Source organism: Mobula birostris, chromosome 23 (genome assembly GCF_030028105.1).
Source record: "Mobula birostris isolate sMobBir1 chromosome 23, sMobBir1.hap1, whole genome shotgun sequence".
NCBI lineage: Eukaryota > Metazoa > Chordata > Chondrichthyes > Myliobatiformes > Myliobatidae > Mobula > Mobula birostris.
In genome coordinates, this window is record NC_092392.1 from 13972224 (window position 1) to 13993004 (window position 20781).

The window sequence follows — 20781 nt, forward strand, 5'->3', positions numbered from 1 at the left end:
GCACTTACCAGGACCACATCCCGCTGTAGCCCTCCCATCCATGTACTTATCCAAACTTCTTTTAAATGTTGAAATTGAATCCACATCCATCACTTCCACTTGGCAGCTCATTTCACACTCTCATCACCCTCTGAATGAAGTCGTTCCCCTTAGACATTTCGTATTGCACCCTTAACCCATGACCTTTAGTTCCAGTCTCATCCAATCTCAGTTGAAAAAGCCTCCTTGCACTTATCCAATCTATACCCCTCATAATTTTGTATACCTCTGTAGGATAATGTAATGGGTGATAGATGACACACATTGTTCGTAATAGAAACTGTTCTACATAATTCACAAACAGTCATTGAGTTGTTATGTTCACTTTAAGAGATGGTGTCTGACGTAATGGCATCAGTTTTTGGTCTGTTCGTAATGAAAGTGAAGTTCTGCAGCTTTTGTTAAGCACACAAAACAACTTTCACGTTGTATTTGTAAAATCCTACACCTCTTTCAAATCACCCCTCATTCTCCTACATCCAGGAAATAAAGTTATAATCTATTCAATCTTTCCCTGTAACTCAGATCCACAAGTTCCAGCAACATAAATTTTCTTGTAAATTTTCTTTGTACTCTTTCAATCTTACTGATATCTTTTCTGTAGGTAGGTGACCAGAACAGCACACGAGTACTCCAAGTTAGGCTTCACCAACGTCTTATACAAATTCAACATAACATTGCAACTCCTGTACTCAGTAGTTTGATTTATGAAGGCCAATGTGCCAAAAGCTCTCTTTACGACTCTGTCTACTTGTGATGGTACTTGGAAAGAATTATGGATCTGTATTCCCAGATCCCTCTGTTCTACCGCACTCCTCAGTGCCCTGCCGTTTAAGGTGCAAGTCCTATCCTGGTTTCCTCCTTTGTCCTCCCAAAGTGTGACACCTCATACAATATGCATTAAATTTCATCTGCCATTTTTCTATTAGGTCCAGATCCTACTGCAAGATTTGATGGTCTTCCTTGCTGCCTACCATGCCCCCAATTTTGGTGTCATCCTCAAATTTACTCATTCAGTTTACCACGTTAACATTCAGATCATTCATATAGATGACAAACAACAATGGACTTTACATTATGGTTAGAACATCAAAATACTAATACAAGGAAGTAAATACCATCGCTACAGTCTGTTTTAGAAAAAGCTGGATGCAAATAGGAAACTTAAATGGAAAATTATGCTGTTTATATTAGATGAAGAAGAGTAGGAGGCTTGGGTGGACTTTTAAAAACGTGTCTTATAGAAATGCTTAACTTTTCCCTTAAAATAATCAAAGAAAACCTGTTGTACAGTAAAGAAAACCTGTTGTACAGTACAGTCAGCCCTCTGTATCAGTGGGGGTTTGGTTCCGGGACCCCCCACGGATACCAAGTTCCGTGGATGCTCAAGTCCCGTATATAAAATGGCGTAGTATTAGCATATAACCTACGCACATCCTCCCGTAAACTTTAAATCATCTCTAGATGACTTATAATACCTAATACAATGTAAATGCTTTGTAAATAGTTGTTATACTGTATTGTTTAGGGAATAATGACAAGGAAAAAAGGTCTGTACATGTTCAGTATAGACACAACCATCGTAGCTCTTCTGGGAACGCTGATGCTGCCTCAGCATCAGCCGATGCCGATTCTCCCGTGTTCTTTAAGTTCTTGAGGCTGTAGCGCTTTACATAGCCAGCCAACCATCCCTTACTAGCCTTAAACTCCTTCCTCTCGCTCACAACACAAGTAACGAATGATCGAGACGCGAGGCGAACAATGCTCAAACAACGAGTGCTGGAGAGAGAACTTCCGGGTTTTTTTTCGATCCCAATATGCGGTTGGTTGAATTCACAGATGCAGAACCCGCGGATACGGATGGCCGACTGTAGTTTGTTTTAAAATGGATCGCATTGTACATCAGATCAAGTTGTTTCATTTGTCATTCTTAAAGCATTCTTTCTATGTTGGCAATACTTCTACCTTAAGCACCATTGTTTGCTTAATTTGGTGGTATTTTATTTAAATTATTGTATTTTTGGCTTGATTTCTCTCCAGATGATGTAAATGATCACCTTTTCTTTCCCATGCCTATTAGACTCCCTTGTAGTAACTCCATAGACATAATGTTTTGTAATTTTTACAGCAAATCTTGATGCTGCATCCAACTCTAACATAAAACCTCTGCAGGGATTGCTGCAAACATGAGTGGTTAGATCTGTTTTTCAAATTTACTAATTCTAGTTTCTTTTCCTCTCTATGTTCCACCCCTTTTCTTCCCTGCCTTACCCACTCCTGGTTCCCTTTTTCTCTTCCTCATAGACCACATAGCACACATCATAGAGCTGCTAGGCAATATCCCAAGACACTTTGCTCTTTCTGGGAAATATTCTCGGGAATTCTTCAATCGCAGAGGTAGTACCTCTTCTCTTTGAAAGGTCCTGTAACGCAGACAGAAGTGAAGAGAATTTTCCATGGCTACTGAATACAATGTTTATCCAGCCTGCTAACTAAAACAAATGCTTGTTATGAACAGTGGGAGTAGCAAGAAATAAATTTCCTTCCATTGAAAACAAATACAATGCAATTTAAAGTTGATTTGTTGCAGGCTGGTTATTTCCTAATTTACGATCTGCTTTCACCCATTGTAGCATGTGCACAGTGGTATGAATGATACGGGCAGACATGGCGAAATGAGATGAATAGTGATTGGTAATGCTGTCTCATTTAAAAAACATCTTTTGAATTCAAATTTTTAAATTAAAATATATTACTAATCAGCATTTTCTAGAAATGTTGAAGTCCAAAAAATATTAAAACAAAAATGGGTTCCCATAAATATTAACATTTTAAACACAAGTTATTATGTGGCTGCTTCAGTGTCAAGGAGGAAACACTCTTGTCTGTACCAGGACTAGTATCACATGATGCATGCATTGTACTGATTAAACTGTTTTTGTTTTGCTGGCAATATTCTTCAATACAGATCACATAGCTTTGATCATTGAACTGCTGGGGAAAATCCCTCGAAAGTTCGCAATGTCTGGAAAGTATTCCAAGGAGTTTTTCACCAAAAAAGGTAACAATAGTTCTGAAGTGCTGACTCAAGTACATTAAATGTTCAGAGGTAATTTGCTAGGAGAGAATATAAAATTGTACTTGTCAATTTTTGGTCACATATGTTAGTTGTGATTAATGACAGAGAAAAGTATTCTACAAGAAGCTGAAGGATACTAACGAAGTTATTGATTCCACATTTCTTAGAGAGTGGCAAAAAATTGAATGATTAAAGCAGTGTGCCTTTCACGCTTTCTTCAGTTTCAGTACACAGGCTTTTCTTGTCTAAGAATTAAATCCAATTTAATAAAAAGTTTCTGGAAGTGGATGGGCCTAATTAGTATATTAGGAACAATATTTACATGCAAAGGTGATCAGTTTACCCAATAAATTTTAAATATCGATCAGAGAGATGGTTCAAGAACACCTTAAAATTGCTGAAACTTATACTTGGCCTTAATGTTGTTTTGGAAGTTTGTTGTAAAATGTTTGCTGCATTGTTTACTTTTAGTCTATTTAAAAAATAAATCATGTAAGATTTTAATGAAGTCTCTTTGGCATATATATTACATGCCTAACCTATAAGTATATATTAATCTATGTAGGTATAGATTACATATTTATAAGTAAAACTTCCTACAATTTTAGAGGTATCCAGAATAAGAAAGAACTTGTTAATTGAACTTAAGCAGAAATTATGTTTTGATAACTGTGGTACAGTTCACTGTTAGCACTGAGCAAAATTCTGCCATATTAAGTACATCTAAAAGATGCATGTTAAAAATCTGAAATAGCCAAAGAGTGATGTAAATATTCAGTGGCTGAGGCACAATCTTTGGAGACAGAAATGGATTTAATTCTTCAGGCCAGTGACTTCGAGAGAACAGGAAAAGTGGGGAAAAATAAGTTGCTTTAGGCTGCAGAGAGGGGGAAAATTGGAAAGGACAGAGTTGTCCAGCTGAATACCCTGTGTTCTTCCTGCATGTTTTGTGTTTTTTATCAGTCAGATCTACTGTGTCCAACAGACTTCATTCTCATAACATTTCTCACTCATTTGTATTATTATGTTCTAATTGCTGCTATTAATTCATTAAACATTACTTACCTTTTGGCTGCATTGGCCTTACAATATTCCCATTATCCTATCTATTATCCATCCTTCTTTTCTGCAAATTAAAACTAACTTGTTAAACTTCTCTTTCACAGTTCTGATAAGGGACTTCGATGTGAAATATTAACTCAGTTTCTCTATGTAGATGTTGCCTGACCTGCTGAGTGCAAGTATTTTCTGTTTTTATTTCAGGTTATCAACATCTGAACATTTTTTATTTCTATTTCACAATTTTTGCACCTCCAGACGTAAAACTTAAATAAGGTGCAAAATATTCACATAGCTAAAAGAAGAAACATTCTTTAAGTTCAAAGTAAAAATAATATTACTGTTTTTTGAGTAACTTAAGTTGTATCTGAAGCATCCAATGAGAAAGGACATTTATCCCTACATGTTGTTTCTTTCATGATCCCTGCCCATATACAGAATCTCAACTGCTGATTTGTCAGGCTGTCTGGATTTGCGTCGTTGAAGCAAACTTTTGTTTTTTTTTTCTTCTTTACTAGCAGGAATTTTCTTTGTCCAATGGTAATTGTACAAAATTATTGGAACTTCGTGTTGTTGGGAAGGGCACTGTATGTTAAGGAGTATTGCCATGAGAAGGGCATTGCCCATAAGTTGTAACAAAAAAGTGTGGCAAACGGTAAACGTATGTGTGATTTTAGACCAGACATTTTGAATTACTTTTTTTTAATTGTCTGAGAACCAACACAATGATCTGTTCTGTAGAATAACTAAAAATAATATAACTTGGAGACCCTAGCAGGCAAGTTGCAACAAGAATATTTGGACTCTGTGCCTGGATATAGGTAGGTTGAGTGGGTGAAATCTTAGGAAATGGAATTTAATATGAGAAAGTGTGAGATCATTTAGACAAGAGGAAAGAAGAGAAACCTAAAGGCAAAGATTGTAAATGATCAAAGTACAGAGGAGTCCAGATGTTCTTGTGAAAATTCATAAATAAGCTCAAAGATACACATCGTATCGCAAGGACATGCAGGCAGTCAGAAGGGGTGAGGTTGCTGTTGATACAGGATGAAATGAAATCAAATCCTTACAAAAAAGGGACAACGGATCAGAAGATATAGAATCCTTGTGGGTAGAGTTAAGAAACTGCAAGGGTAAAAATACCCTGATGGAAATGATATACAAGCCTCTAAACAGTAGCCAGGATGCGAGATATAAATTTCAATGAGAGATAGAAAAGAGATTTAAAAAGGGCAATGTTGTGATGGTCATGGGGGATTTCAACATGCAGATATATTGGGGAAAATCAGGCTGGTGCTGGATCCCAAGAGAAGGAATTTGCAGAATGCCCACTAGGGAAAAGGCAATTCTGATTAGTATTGTAAAATGAACCAGATTTGATTAGGAAGCTTAAGGTAAAGTAAACTCTTAGGAGGCAGTGGTCATTAATATGATAGAATGCAACCTGCAGTTTGAAAGGGAGAAGATAAAATCAAATGTATTGGTATTGCAGTTGAGTAAAGATAACTACAGAGAGATGAGAGGAGCAGGCCAAAGCTGATTGGAAGGTACACTAGCAGGAATGATGCTGGAGCAGCAATGGCTGGTGTTTCTGGGTGTAATTCGGAAAACACAGGATTGGTTCATCTTGAAGAAGCATTCTAAAGGAAGGATAAGACAACTGTGGCTGACAAGGGAAGTCAAAGCCAACATTAGAGCAAAAGAGAAGGCAGACAGTAGAGCAATAATGAGTGGAAAGTTAGAGGATTGGAAAGCTTTTAAAAATCAATGGAAGGCAACTAAAAGAACAAAGAGAAAAGGTGAGATATGAAGGGAAGCTAGCCAATAATATAAATGAGGATACTAGAAGTATTTTCAGATACATGAAGAGTAAAAGAGGGACAAGAACTGACATTGAACCGCTGGAAAATGACACCAGAGGGCTGGTAATGGGAATTTAAAAAAATGGTGGAGAAACTGCAAACAAGAGAGAATCTGCAGATGCTGGCAATCCAAGCAACACACACAAAATGCTGAGGAATGCAGCAGGCCAGACGACATCTATGCAAAAAAAAATGCAGTTGACGTTTTGGGCCGAGACCCTTCGGCAGGACAGGAGAAAAAAAGATGAATAGATTTTAAAGGTGAAGGAGAGGAGAGAGAAACACAAGGTGATAAGTGAAACCTGGAGGGAGAGGGATGAAGTAAATAGCTGGAAAGTTGATTGGTGAAAGAGATACAGGGTTGGAGAAGAGGAAGTCCATTAGGTGGGGAGAGAAGGTCATGGAAGAAAGAAAAGAAGGGGAGGAGCACCAGAGGGAGGCAATGGGCAGGCAAGGAGATAAAGTGAGAGAGGGGAAAAAGCGATGGGGAATGGTGAAGCAGAGATGGGGGTGGGGGTGCATTACCAGAAGTTCAACAAATCGATGTTCATGCCATCAGGTTGGAGGCTACCCAGATGGAATACAAGTTGTTTTTCCTACAACCCGAGTATGGCCTCATTGTGACAAAAGAACATAAGAAATAGGAGCAGGAGTAGCCTGCGCCACCATTCAATAGGATCATGGCTGATCTGGCCATGGACTCATCTCCATCTACCTGCCTTTTCCCCCACAACCCTTAATTCCCTACAATGCAAAAATCTATCCAACCTTGTCTTAAATATATTTACTGAGGTAGCCTCCACTGCTTTATTGGGCGGAGAATTCCACAGAATCACCACTCTCTGAGAAAAGCGGTTCCTCCTCATCTCTGTTCTAAATCTACTCCCCTGAGTCTTGACCCTATGTCCCCTAGTTCTAGTCTCACCTACCAGTGGAAACAACTTTCCTGCCTCTATTTTATCTATCCCTTTTGTAATTTTATATGTTTCTATAAGATCTCCTCTCATTTTTCTGAATTCCAGTGAGTGCAGTTCCGGGCGACTCAATCTCTCCTCATAGTCTAACCCCCTCATCCCTGGAATCAACCTGTTGAACCTCCTGTGCACCACCTCCAAAGCCAGTATATCCTTCCTCAAGTAAGGAGACCAGAGCTGCATGCAGTACTCCAGGAGCGGCCTCACCAGTACCCTGCACAGTTGCAGCATAACCTCCCTGCTCTTAAATTCAATCCCTCTAGCAATGACGACAACATTCCATTTGCCGCCTTCTTGATAGCCTGCTGCATCTGCAGCCTATCTTTTGTGATACATGGACAAGTACTCCCAAGTCCCTCTGCACAGTAGCATGCTGCAGTGTTTTCCATTTAAATAATAATCTGCTCTTTCATATTTCCTTCCAAAGTGGATGACTTTGCACTTACCAACATTGTACTCCATCTACCAGACCCTTGCCCACTCACTTACCTATCTATATCACCGTATCTTCTGCGCAACTTGCTTTTCCACTCAATTTCGAATCATCAGCAAACTTGGGTACACTACACTTGGTCCCCTCTTCCAGATCGTTAATGTATATCGTGAACAGTTGCGGGCCCAGCACCGACTCCTGCGGCACACTTATCACCACTGATTGTCAACCAGAGTAACACCCATGTATCCCAACTCTCTGCTTTCTATTAGTTAACCAATCCTCTATCCATGCTAATACATCACCCCCAAAGGAGACCATGGATTGACATATCGGAATGGGAATGGGAAGTGGAATTAAAATGGGTGGCCACTGGGAAATCCCGCTTCTGGCGGACTGAGCGCAGGCACTCACTTACAGCGATTCCTGCCTTTTGGTTGGCTATGTGGAATAGTCCATATTTCAAGCCTACACTGGTGTCCATCCCCCACTATTCCTATGCTTCATTGATGACTGTGTTGGTACTGCTTTCTGCACCCATGCTGATCTTGTTGACTTCATCAACTTTGCCTCCAACTTCCCTGCCCTCAGATTTACCTGATCCATACTCTGACACCTCCCTCCCCTTTCTTGATCTCATTTATCTACTGATGTCTTCTGTAAACCTACGGACTCAAGCTACCTAGACTAATATCACTTCTCACCCTGTTACATTTAAAAACTCCCCTTCTCTCAATTCCTCCGTCTCCACCGCATCCGCTCGCAGGATGAGGCTTTTCATTCTAGAACGAAGGAGATGTCCTCCTTTTTTTTCCAAAGAAAGGGGCTTCCCTTCCTCCACCATCAATGCTGCCCTCAACCGCATCTCTTCCATTTCATACATATCTGCTCTTACCCCAACCTCCTACCACCCCACCAGCCTTAGCGTCCAGCACATAATTCTCCAGGTCTTCTGCCATGTCCAATGGGATTGATCTCACCACCAAGCACATCTTTCTCCCCCACCCCCAACTTTCTGCTTTCTGCAGGGATTGTTCCCTGTGTGACTCCCTTGCCCATTTGTCTCTCCCCACTGATCTCCCTCTTGGCACTTATCCTTGCAAGCAGAACAAGTGCTATACCTGCCCCTACACCTCCTCCCTCACTACCTACCATTCAGGGCCCCCGACAGGTCCTTTCAGGTGAGGCAACACTTCACCTGTGAGTCTGTTAGGGTCATATACCGTGTCCAGTGGTCCCGATGTGGCTTCCTGTATATCAGTGAGACCCGACGTAAATTGGGAGACGGCTTCACTGAGCACCTACGCTCCATCCACCAGTAGAAGCAGAATTTCCCAGTGGCCACACATTTTAATTCCACTTCCCATTCCCATTCCGGTATGTCAATCCATGACCTCCTCTACTGTCATGAGGCCACACTCAGCTTGGAGGAACAACACCTTGTACTCCTTCTGAATAGCCTCTCACCTGATCGCATGAACATCAACTTCTCCAACTTCTGATAATGTCACTCCACCACCCCGCTCCCACTTCACTAGTCGCCATCCCTTTTTCCCTCTCTCATCTTATCTCCTTGCCTGCCCATCACCTCCATCTGGTGCTCCTCCCTCCCTTTTCTTTCTTCCATGGCTTTCTATCCCCACCTATCAGACTCCCCCTTCTCCAACCCTGTATCTCTTTCACCAAACAACTTCCCAGCTATTTACTTCATCCCTCCCCCTCCCAGTTTCACCTATCAGCTTGTGTTTCTCTCTCCTCTCCCCCACCTTTAAAATCTACACATACTTTTTTTTTCCAGTCCTGCCGAAGAGTCTTGACCCAAAACGCTGACCATACTTCTTTTCATCAATGCTGCCTGGCCTGCTGAGTTCCTCCAGCAATTTGTGTGTGTTGCAGTGGACAAACTGACTAAGTATTTTGCATCTTCACTGTGGAAGACACGAGCAGCATGTCAGAAGTTTGAGAGTGTCAGGGGCCAAAAGATAGTATAATCACTATTACTAAGGAGGGACTGATTGGGAGCTGAAAGATCTGAAGGTATACGAATTTGAATTTATTTAAATATTACATCTACCCCACAATGTGAGGGAGTAAAGATCTTTGCGTTATGACTTTGTCGCAATGTACAGGCATGTGAATTTGTAAGTCTAACAACTTGTTTTAAGTTCCTCGGCATTCCCATCACCGAGGATCTCACGTGGTCTGTACATTCCAGCTATGTTGTGAATTAGGCACAACAACACGTCTTTCACCTTAGACGATTGAAGAAGTTTGGCGTGGGCCCCCAAATCCTAAGATTTTTCTATAGGGGCACAGTTGAGAGCATCCAGACTGGCTGCATCACTGCCTAGTATGGGAACTGTACTTCCTTCAATTGCAGGCCCAGTGCATCTGTAGATGTGAACTTCAGGACATTTGCAAAGACAGGTGTGTTTTAAAAAAAAAAGGGCCAAAGGATCATTGGAGACCCAAGTCACCCCAACCACAAACTGTTCCAGCTGCTACCATCTGTGAAATAGTACCGCAGCACAAAAGCCAGGACCCGCAGGCTCTGGGACAGCCTCTTCCACCAGGCCATCAGACTGATTAATTCATGCTGATACAATTGTATTTCTGTGTTATATTGACTATCCTGTTGTACATATCATTTATTACAAATTACTATAAATTGCACATTGCACATTTAGATGGAGACATAACATAAAGGTTTTTACTCATGTATGTGAAGGATGTAAGTAATAAAGTCAATTCAATTGTCAAAAGAAGCTGATCGGTAGCCTGTTGGTCCTGGCTTTACTGCTGCGGTACAGTTTGCTAGCTGAAACAGTTTATCGCTGGGGTGACTGGTGTCCCTGATGATCTTCCAGGCCTTCACAGATGTGCTGGGCTGTCCGTACCACTCTCTGCAGTGCCCAGTGGTCAAGGTTGGTGCAGTTCCCGTACCAGTCGGTGATGCAGCTAGTCACTATGCTCTCAATGGTGCCCCTGTAGAAGGTGTTGAGGATCTAGGGGCTCATGCCAAACTTCTTCAGCTACCTGATGTGGAAGAGATACTGTTGTGCTTTTTTTTTTGCCACAGCCAGTGTGTACGGTCCAGGTGCGATGTGTATACCGAGGAACTTCAAACTACTCACCCTCTCAACTGTAGTCCTATTGGTGTTGATTGGGGTGAGTTTGTCTCCGGTCCTCCTGTAATCCACAATCAGCTTTCTTGTTTTTTGGATACTGAGGGAGAGGTTGTTATTTTGAAAGCCCATCCTTGCCACCTGTTGGAGATCCGATAGGAAGTCTGGGATCCAGCTGCACCAGGCAGGGTGCAGGCCAAGGTATTTCAGCTTCCTGTCAAGCCTGGAGGGAATTATGGTGTTGATTGCTGAACTGTAGTCCAGGAACAGCATTTTAACATGTGCATCCCTCTTCTCCATGTAAGTGAGGACGGTGTGTAGTGTAGTGCTGTGGCTGTGGCATCATCGGTAGACCAGTTCTGTTGGTAGGCAAATTGTAGGGGATCCAGTGTGGGTGCTAGCATGCTGCAGACGTAGTCCTTGACTAGCCTCTCAAAGCACTTGCTTATTATTGATGTGAGTGCAAGAGGGCACCAATTGTTCAGGCATGCTACTTTCTGGAATAAAATCTAGTGGATTCTTGAAAGATCACTACTAATTCCTCCACAATCTCTTGAGCTACCTTGGTTTTTTTAGGTACAGGGACAATGATGGATGATTTGAAATGGGGGCACTACACACTGGGAGATGGAGTAATTAAAAGTGTACATAAACACATCAGACAACTGTTCCGCTTGCACTGGAGCAGATGGACTACACCCCAAGATTCTGAAAGAGGTAGCTCAAGAGATTGTGAAGGCATTAGTAGTGATCTTTCAAGGATCCACTAGATTCTGGAATTATTCTGGAGGACTGGAAAATTACATGTCTCTCCACTCTTTAAGAAGGGAGAGAGGCAAAAGACAGAATATTATCAGCCAGTTAGGCTGACTTCAGTGGTTGAGGAGATGATAGAGTCCATTATTAAGGATGAGGTTTCAGGATACTGTGAGGCACACAATAAAATAGGTCAAAGTCAGCATTGTTTCCTTAAGGAGAAGTCTTGCCTGGTAGATCTGTTGGAACTCTGAGGAAATAACAGGCAGGATAGACAAGAGGGAGAGAATGGATATTTACTTGGATTTTCAGAAGGCCTTTGACAAAACGCCGCATATAAGGCTACAAAACAAGGTAAGAGATCATGTTATTACATGGTCAGAAGACTGACTGACTACCAGAAGACAAAGATTGGGAATAAAGGGGGTCATTTTGGCTGCCAGTGACCAGTGGTGTTTCACAGGGATTGTGTTGGTCCACTACTTTTCACATTTTATGTTAATGATCTGGATGATGGAATTGATGGCTTCGTTGTCAAGTTTGCAGATGATACAAATATAAATGGTGGGGCAGGTAGTGTTGAGGAAGCAGGGAGACTGCAGGAGGCCTTGGATCATTAGAATGGGCAAGGAGTTGGCGGATGGAATACAGTGCAGGGAAGTGTGGGGTCATGTAAATAAATCTGATAAAGGAATAAAGGCATAGACTATTTTCTAAATTAGATGAAAATTCAGAAATATTAAGTGCAAAGGGATTAGGGAGTCCTCGTGCAGGATTCCCTAGAGATTAACGTTCAGGTTGAGGCAAAGACAAATGCAATGTTAGCATTGCATTTTGTAAGCAAGAATGTAATGCTGAGATTTTATAAGGCATTAGTCAGACAACATTTTGAGTGGTTTTAGACCCCATATCTAAGAAAGGATATGCTGGCATTGCAAAGGATCTAGAGGAGATTGATGAGAATGATCCCTAGATTAAAAAGGTTAACGTAAGAGGAACAGTTGATGGGTCTGAGCTAAGATACTGGAGTTTAGAAGAATGAGAGGGGATTTCATTAACACCATTGAATATTGAAAGGCTTAATGGGTGCAGATAATGTTATATAATAGTAGGACTGTCCAGGTCAGAGGGCACAGATTCAGAATAGGACATCTCTTGAGAACATAGCTGAGGAGGAATTTCTTTAGCCAGAGGATGATGGATCTGAGGAATTCATTGCAACACACACAATACTGGAGGAACTCAGCATCTATGAAAATGAGTAAACAGTCAAATGTTTCAGGCAAAGACCCTTCAACAGGACTTCATGAAAGGGGATAAGACACCAGAAAAAATAGGTGGGGATGGGTGGTAACAAGGACAAGCTAGAAGGTGATAGGAGAAGCCAGGTGGGTGGGAAAGGTGAATGGCTGGAGGAGTCTGATAGGAGAGTGGACTATGTGAGAAACAGAAGAAGGAGGGCATCAGAGGGAGGTGACCCGCAGGTGAGGAGAAGAGGGAAAAAAAGAAAAAAACATTACCAGAAAGAGAAATCAATATTCATGCCATCTGGTTGGAAGCAACCTGGATGGAATATGAAGTGTTGCTCCTCCACCCTAAGAGTAACCTCATTATACGGAAGAGGAGGAGACCATGGATCAAAATGTTGGAATGAGAATGGGGATTGGATTAAATGGTTGGCCAGCTAGAAATTCCATTTTTGGGATGGAGCAGGGTTACTTGACAAAGCGGTCCCCCAATTTATGCCATTAAGAGCACCAGATATAATAGGTAGCTCCAACAGATTCGTAGGTGAAGTGTTGCTTCACCCCGGAAGGCCTGTTTTGGGCCTGAATGGACATGAGGTAAGAGGTGAATGCCCAGGTGTAGCATTGCTCTGTCTTGTAGGTATATGTGCCAGGAGGGAAAATAGTGGGGAAAGACGAATGGACAAGGGAATAACGGAGGGAGATCCCTGTGGAAAACGGATAGTGGTGGGTGGGGGAAAAGGTAAAGATGTGTCTGGTGGTAAGTTCCCATTGAAGATGGCAGAAGTTGTGGAGAATGATGTGTTGGACCAACAAAGTATGGACAAGGGAAGCACAGGAGCGCCTACAGGACTGCTTTGAATCGGTGGACTGGACTGTATTCAGGAATTCATCTTTGAACCTGGATGAGTATGCTGCAGTTGTTACCAACTTCATTAAAACCTGTGTGGATGAGTTTGTGCCCACAAAGACTTTACTGTACATTCCCAAACCAAAAGCCGTGGATGAACCAGGAGGTACGTCATCTGCTGAAGGCTAGATCTGTGACATTCAAGTTTGGCAATCCAGGCCTCTACCAGAAAACCAGGTATGATTTGTGGAGGGCTATTTCAAGGGTGAAGAGACAATTTCGAATGAGGTTGGAGGTGACATCAGATGTACGGCAACTGTGGCAGGGTCTGCAAGACATTACTTCCTACAAAGTGAAACCCAGTAGCATGAACGGCAGCGATGCCTCACTACCAGATGAACTCAATGCCTTCTATGCACACTTTGAAAAGGAGAACACAACTACAGCTGTGAAGATTCCTGCTGCACCTGATGACCCTGTGATCTCTGTCTCAAAGGCTGATGTTAGGCTGTCTTAAAAGAGAATGAACCCTTGCAAGGCAGAAGGTCCCGATGGAGTACCTGGTAAGGCTCTGAAAACCCATGCCAACTAACGAGTGGGAGTATTCAAGGACACTTTCGACCTGTCACTGCAATGGGCAGAAGTTCTCACTTGCTTCAAAAAGGCAACAATTATACCAGTGCCTAAGAAGAATAATGTGGGCTGCCTTAATGACTATTGCCCGGTAGCGCTCACATCGACGGTGATGAAATGCTTTGAGAGGATGGTCGTGGCTAAACTGAATTCATGCCTCAGCAAGGACCTGGAATCATTGCAGTTTGCCTATCGCTAGAATAGGTCAACAGCAGACGCAATCTCAGTGGCTCTCCACATGGCTTTAGACCACCTGGACCAGTGGACCCCAACCACTGGGCCGCAAAGCATTTGCTACCAGGCCGTGAGGAGACGCTATGAGTCAGCTGCACCTTTCCTCATTCCCTGTCACGCACTGTTGAACTTGAACATAGGGTTGCCAACTGTCCGGTATTTGCTGGGACATCCCGTATATTGGGCTAAATTGGTTTGTCCCATACGGGACTGCCTTTGTCCCGTATTTCCTCCGCTAAGGTAGAACGTTCCTATGAAACCGTTCGTAAGCGGAAATGGCGTACAGCAAAGAAGCAATTACCATTAATTTATATGGGAAAAATTTTTAAGCATTGCGAGACCCAAAAAATAACCTACCAAATCATACCAAATAACACACAAAACCTAAAATAACACTAACATATAGTAAAAGCAGGAATGATATGATAAATACACAGCCTATATAAAGTAGAAATGTATGTACAGTGTAGTTTCACTTAATAGAATCAGGAAGATTAAACCAAAACCAATTTGTAGAAAAAAATTGGCACGTACACGCATGTGCACACAGGTGCCCGCGCAAGGCTTCATGGTCTTTCTTGGGGTAAACACAAGTGTCCTGTATTTGACTGCTACTTTTGTCCTGTATTTGGGAGTGAGAAAGTTGGCAACCCTAACTGTAAAAGACACGTTGAGGTGAGTTTAACCCTACTTGAACACCCCCCCCCCCCCCACACACACAGTCGGCTGGTCTGCAAGAATATTGTCAACATTAAACTGGTCTGCGGTACAAAAAAAAAGTTGGGGACCCCCTGGCCTGGACAACACAACACCTACATCAGGATGCTGTTCACGACTATAGCTCAGCATTTAATACCATCATTCCCACAATCCTGATTGAGAAGTTGCAGAACCTGGGACTCTGTGCCTCCCTCTGCAATTGGATCCTCGACCTCCTAACTGGAAGACCCAGTCTGTGCGGATTGGTGATAACATATCCTCCTCGCTGACGATGAACACTGGTGCACCTCAGGGGTGTGTGCTTAGCCCATTGCTCTACTCTCTATATACATATGACTTTGTGGCTAGGCATAGCTCAAATACCATCTATAAATTTGCTGATGATACAACTATTGTTGGTAGAATCTCAGATAGTGATGAGAGGGTGCACAGGAGTGAGATATGCCAACTAGTGGAGTGGTGTCACAGCAACAACCTGGAACTCAACATCAGTAAGACAAAAGAGCTGATTGTGGACTTCAGGAAGGGTAAGACGAAGGAACACATACCTATCCTTATAGTGGGATGAGAAGTGAAGAGAGTGAGCTGCTTCAAGTTCCTGGGTGTCAAGATCTCTGAGGATCTAACCTGGTCCCAACATATCGATGTAGTTATAAAGAAGGCAAGACAGCGGCTATACTTTATTAGGAGTTTGAAGAGATTTGGCATGTCAACAAATGTACTCAAAAACTTCTATAGTTGTTCCATAGAGAGCATTCTGACAGGCTGCATCACTGTCTGGTATGGAGGGGCTACTGCACAGGACCGAAGGAAGCTGCAGAAGGTTGTAAATCTAGTCAGCTCCATCTTGGGTACTAGCCTACAAAGTACTCAGGAGATCTTTAGGGAGCAGTGTCTCAGAAAGACAGCGTCCATTATTAAGGATCTCCAGCACGAAGGGCATGCTCTTTTATCACTGTTAACGTCAGGTAGGTGGTACAGAAGCCTGAAGGAACACACTCAACGATTCAGGAACAGCTTCCGATTCCGATTCCTAAATGGACATTGAATCTATGGACACTACCTCACTTTAAAAAAAAATACAGTATTTCTGTTTTTGCATTCTTTTTAATCGATTCATTTTTTTTTTCTCTGCTAGATTATGTGTTGCATTGAACTGCTGCTAAGTTAACAAATTTCACTTCACATGCTGGTGATAATAAACCTGATTCTGATTCCGGATGCAGAGGCTCATGAGGTAATAGGAGAGGACCCTATCCTTTTAAGATGGGGTGAGCACAGATGTCTGAAAAATGGAGGAGATGCAGGTGAGGGGAGCGTCATTGGTGGAGGAAGAGAAACCCCATTCTTTGAAAGAGAAGGACATCTCTGTTGCATCAGAGACAAAAGGACTGAGAAATATGGAATAGCATTTTTATAGGACACAGCAGAAGAGGCATAGGATAGCCATGGGACTCAGTATGTTTATAAAAGATGTCGGTAGTCAGTTTATCTCCAGAGATGAAGAGAGAAATCGAGAAAGGGGAGAGAGGTGTCAGAAGTGGGCCTGGACATCCATGGTGATGTGGTCAGGACCAGGGAATTGAAAGTTGTTGATGAGATTGACAGATGTAGGTGGGAAGGGACTGAACCAAGGGGGATAGAATGGAGTTGAGATGAGCGGATACGAGTTGTGTGGCAGGAGCAGGCAGAGACAATGGGTACCTGGTCAGGTTTTGTGGATCTTGGGTTGGAGGTAGAAATGAGTAAGGGAACTATGAACTTTATGGTAGTGGATGTGAGGTCTCCAGATTTGATGACGTTAGTGAAGGTCCAGAAGACAGTGGCATGATGGTCTAGAGTACGGTCCTTTTCAAGGGGTAAGAGAAGGTGCCTGGCCTCAGCAAGGTTGAATTTAGTCCACCACACTACAACAGCACTCCCTTTGCAGGCTTTAAGCAAAGGTTTGTATTGTTGATGAGAGTGTGCGGGTTTGAGGAGGAGAGAGGAATGCTGAGGTCAAGCTGACTGATGTTTTATTGGTAATTCAGCATGAAAAGATCTAGTGCAGGCAGAGATAGGAGAAGGGTTGCAGATAAGAGAAGAGGTTATTGGTGCGAGATGGGGAATTCATTACCACAAACAATTGTGGAGGCCTTGTCATTGGGTATATTTAAAGTTGAGGTTGATAGGTTTTAGTATGGGTATCAAAGGTTACAGGGAGAAGGCGGGAGAATGGAGTTGAGAGGGAAATAAATAAGACCATAATATATAGGAGCAGAATTAGAGCATTTGGCCTATCGAGTCTGCTTCACCATTTCATTATTGGCTGATCCAATTTTCCTCTCAACCCCAATCTCCTGCCTTCTCCCCATAAAACATGATTGAATGGCAGAGCAGACTCAGTGGGCCAAATGGCTTTATTCTCCGATGTCTTATTGTCCAAGTTTGCAGGTCACTTAAGCAAGTGGTGAGGAAGGCAAGTGGCATATTGACTTGAATTGCAAGAGTTGGAATTAAGAAATGGGGAAGTTATCTTACAATCAGAGATTATTAATGAGGCAATGTTTGGGTCCCCTATTGAAGAAGGGGTCTACTGGCATTGAAACCAATATTCAATAGACTAAATACTGGGATGAAAGGGTTATCCTATAACAAGTACCAAAGAAATTTGATCTATTTTCTTGGTAGTTTGGAAGGTTGAGGGGTGATTTTAGTGAAATATATAAAACCTTTAGGGTGCATGTAAAGATGTTTCAGCTGGTGGGCAAATCTTCAACAAGAGGGCAAGATTCAAGAGTCATTTAAAATACAAATGACTGAAAATTTCTTGTAGTAGATGGAGATTGTGGAGACTGTATCATTGAAATATTGATAGTAGTAGTTTGGTAGATTTTTGAAATATTGGGGAATTGATGACAATGACAAAGTGCCACAGAAGAGGAGATGAGGACTGGGACAGATTAACCATGATTATATTGAATAGCAGTACAGACTTAAGATGCTGAGTGGTGAACTCCTGTGTTCATACGTGATAACCATTTAAAATTAATTGGCAAACGTTCCAAACATTTAAAGACCCAAATATTGCTACTGCAGGGAATTACTTTGTACAATAACCAGGAAAGAAGGCGTGATGATGAATTGATTAGGTTAATCTGAGGTTTAAAAATACCTGACTGAAATTAAACTGGGCTGCTGAAATTAAAATATATTTATTGCAAAGCTATTTTGATTTCAATATAAATTCTCCAAAAAATAGTAGGCAACTAACCTACTGGCAGACAGATTAGGGAACATTTCTTTAAAGATCCAGATTACTTGCGGCATTTACTTTGCTGAATTGCACATAAATTGAATGATTCTGAGCAATAGGTCCGAAGATTTCTATGTCTTAACTTTCATAACGTCTTGTTATATGTGGTGCAACATTCCATCGCTATAAAAAATACCATATTCTTAAGACTTTTAACTTGATCTGCCTTTATGGATCAAAAGGGAAATAATAGATTTGAGTAATCTGGTTTAAGATTGGATCATTTTATTGTTAACTTGGATTTTTCGACAGAAGGTAGGAGAGGGAGAACTGTTCCCATTCCTATGAAGAGGGGCTCAAGTGAAATAACCTACTTTCTTGTGTTGTGCTTAGTTGCCTGATGGACATCTGTTTTAAACATAATACAAATTATCTAGATTTTTATTAGCCCAAAAATATTCTATGTAATGTTTTGAGAGTGTTAAGAGGTGGTTATGAGGCTGTGCAATAAAATTATTTTGTACTAAACATCAATAATCCACTGAAATTGTTGGGAGTTGACAAAACTGGTTGGACAACATTGTAAATAAAGTTAATGTAGACTTTACTTAAAGTATTTGGTACAGTGATGCATCGGAGACTCTTGGGGAAACTTGGTATGAATAAATTTAACAACCCAAGAGGTGGTTCACTGCAGCTTTCATTGTGATCTGTATTTCACATACCTTGATGTCACAGGCTGCTTCCTTTAAGGTGTGGGGTTTGACTTGAAAATTCCCAGGATGAATAGAAAGCCTATAGTAGAGCAGTTAGTGTGGTGTACATGTGAGTACAGTAAGGAGAGGTTGAACAGATTCAGTTTGTGGTCATCTGGGCTGTAAGTATAACTAGGCTTTTCTAAACAAGCTTGAGTGTTGAGGGTAAAATTAGTGAGTCTGTAGGTCAGTTTTTTTTTGTGGTGAACCAACTGATATCTCGAACAAGACTTCTGCCTTCGGCAAATGCAATTGATGCTTTATGAAATTATGACTTGATAAATTTTTTAGATATGGAGTTTATAAGATGTAACTAAATGTACTCAGATGAGGGGCAATGATGCATCATGAAAACTGACTGATACTAAATGGAGAAAGAAAGCATTGCTGATGCTGGAATCTGGAGCAACAATCCAATTGAATTGTATGTTTTATATGGTGATGACGTGTTACTCGAGTCCCTTTGATTACTCCAGTTGTGCATTGCTGTAGAGCAGGGGTTCCCAACCTGGGGTCCATTGTATAAAAAGGGCTGGGAACACTTGCTGAAGAGGGACTAGGTTTACTATTAAGGGTACCATAGCTTTTTGCATATATTTCCATGGAAACTTCAGTGGCACTGTGATTCACTCAGTTTTACTTTAAGGAAATTGAATTGGATTTGAAATTATTATATTGACAGTTAATATTTATATGAACAGTCTTTCAGATTTCAATAAATGAAAGGCCAAGGCAATTTTGGAGGGTTAATATGTCCAGATCATATGCCATAAAGGTAAGGTCTTGGGGAGTGTTGAGAAACAGGATTATAGTGCACAACAAATCTACAGATCCTTAAAAATTGCAGTACAAGTAAAAAGGTGATATAGAAAGCATAGGGAATACTGAGCTTCATTAGTTGAACAAAAGAATATAAAGAGCATAGAGATTAACATTGTGTTTAATAAACATTGGTTAGGCTACAGCTAGAGCATTGTGTGGAGCTCTGGTCAGACACAATGGGAACAACATGATTAGTAGTGGGTCTGGTGGAAGGGATGCTGAGGAGATTTATGTATTGTCTATTATGAAATTTTTCAATAATGAGATGACACTGGATAGGCTGGGTTTGTTTTGCTCCAGGAGGAAAACAAATCCAGCCTATCTGGAGGATGAACGCATAAAAAACATCCAGATTAGAGGGGGTACCTGGCCAAGTATTAAAAACCTGTGCTGATAACTGGCTGGAGTGTTCACCAATATCTTTAATGTCTCGCCTTGGCAGTTTGAGATACCGACCTGATTCAATTGACTTCACCTACACCACTGCCCAAGAAGAACATGGTAACCTACATCAATGATTATCATTTCAGTCGTACTTACATACACAGTGAAGTGTTTTGAGAGGTAGGTTATGGAATATCTCATATCCTGTCTGAGAAGTGACTTGGATCTGCTCCAATTTGCCTACCATCACAAGAAGTCAACAGTAGGTAACATCTCACTACCTCTTCATTCAATCCTGGAACATTTGGACAGCAAAGATGTACACATCAGAATGTTCTTTGGCAACTACAGCTCAGCATTCAATATTGTCATCCCATCAAAACTAATCAATAAGCTTCAAGACCTTGAGCTCATAACTCCTTGTGCAACTGGATCCTGGATTTCCTCACTTGCAGACCACAGTCAGTTCAGATTGGCAACATCATCTCTTCCACGATCTTCATCAGCACAGGTGCACCACAAGGCTGTGTGCTAAACCCCCTGCACTTTACACTTGTGACTGACGGCATGGGTT

General features: G+C 41.5%; 1 protein-coding gene across 13 annotated transcripts in view; it reads left to right on the forward strand.

The window, feature by feature from the left end:
• srpk2 (SRSF protein kinase 2) overlaps positions 1 to 20781 on the forward strand; it is a 233143-nt gene that overhangs the window by 209666 nt on the left and 2696 nt on the right. For 11 of the 13 annotated variants that reach the window (XM_072240919.1, XM_072240922.1, XM_072240921.1 and 8 more), the window contains 2 exons: positions 2344 to 2436; positions 3008 to 3100. In XM_072240919.1, coding sequence (XP_072097020.1) covers positions 2344 to 2436; positions 3008 to 3100 — 186 coding nt within the window. The remainder of the gene's footprint in view (positions 1 to 2343; positions 2437 to 3007; positions 3101 to 20781) is intronic. The other 2 variants (XM_072240924.1, XM_072240923.1) reach the window with 2 other exon arrangements.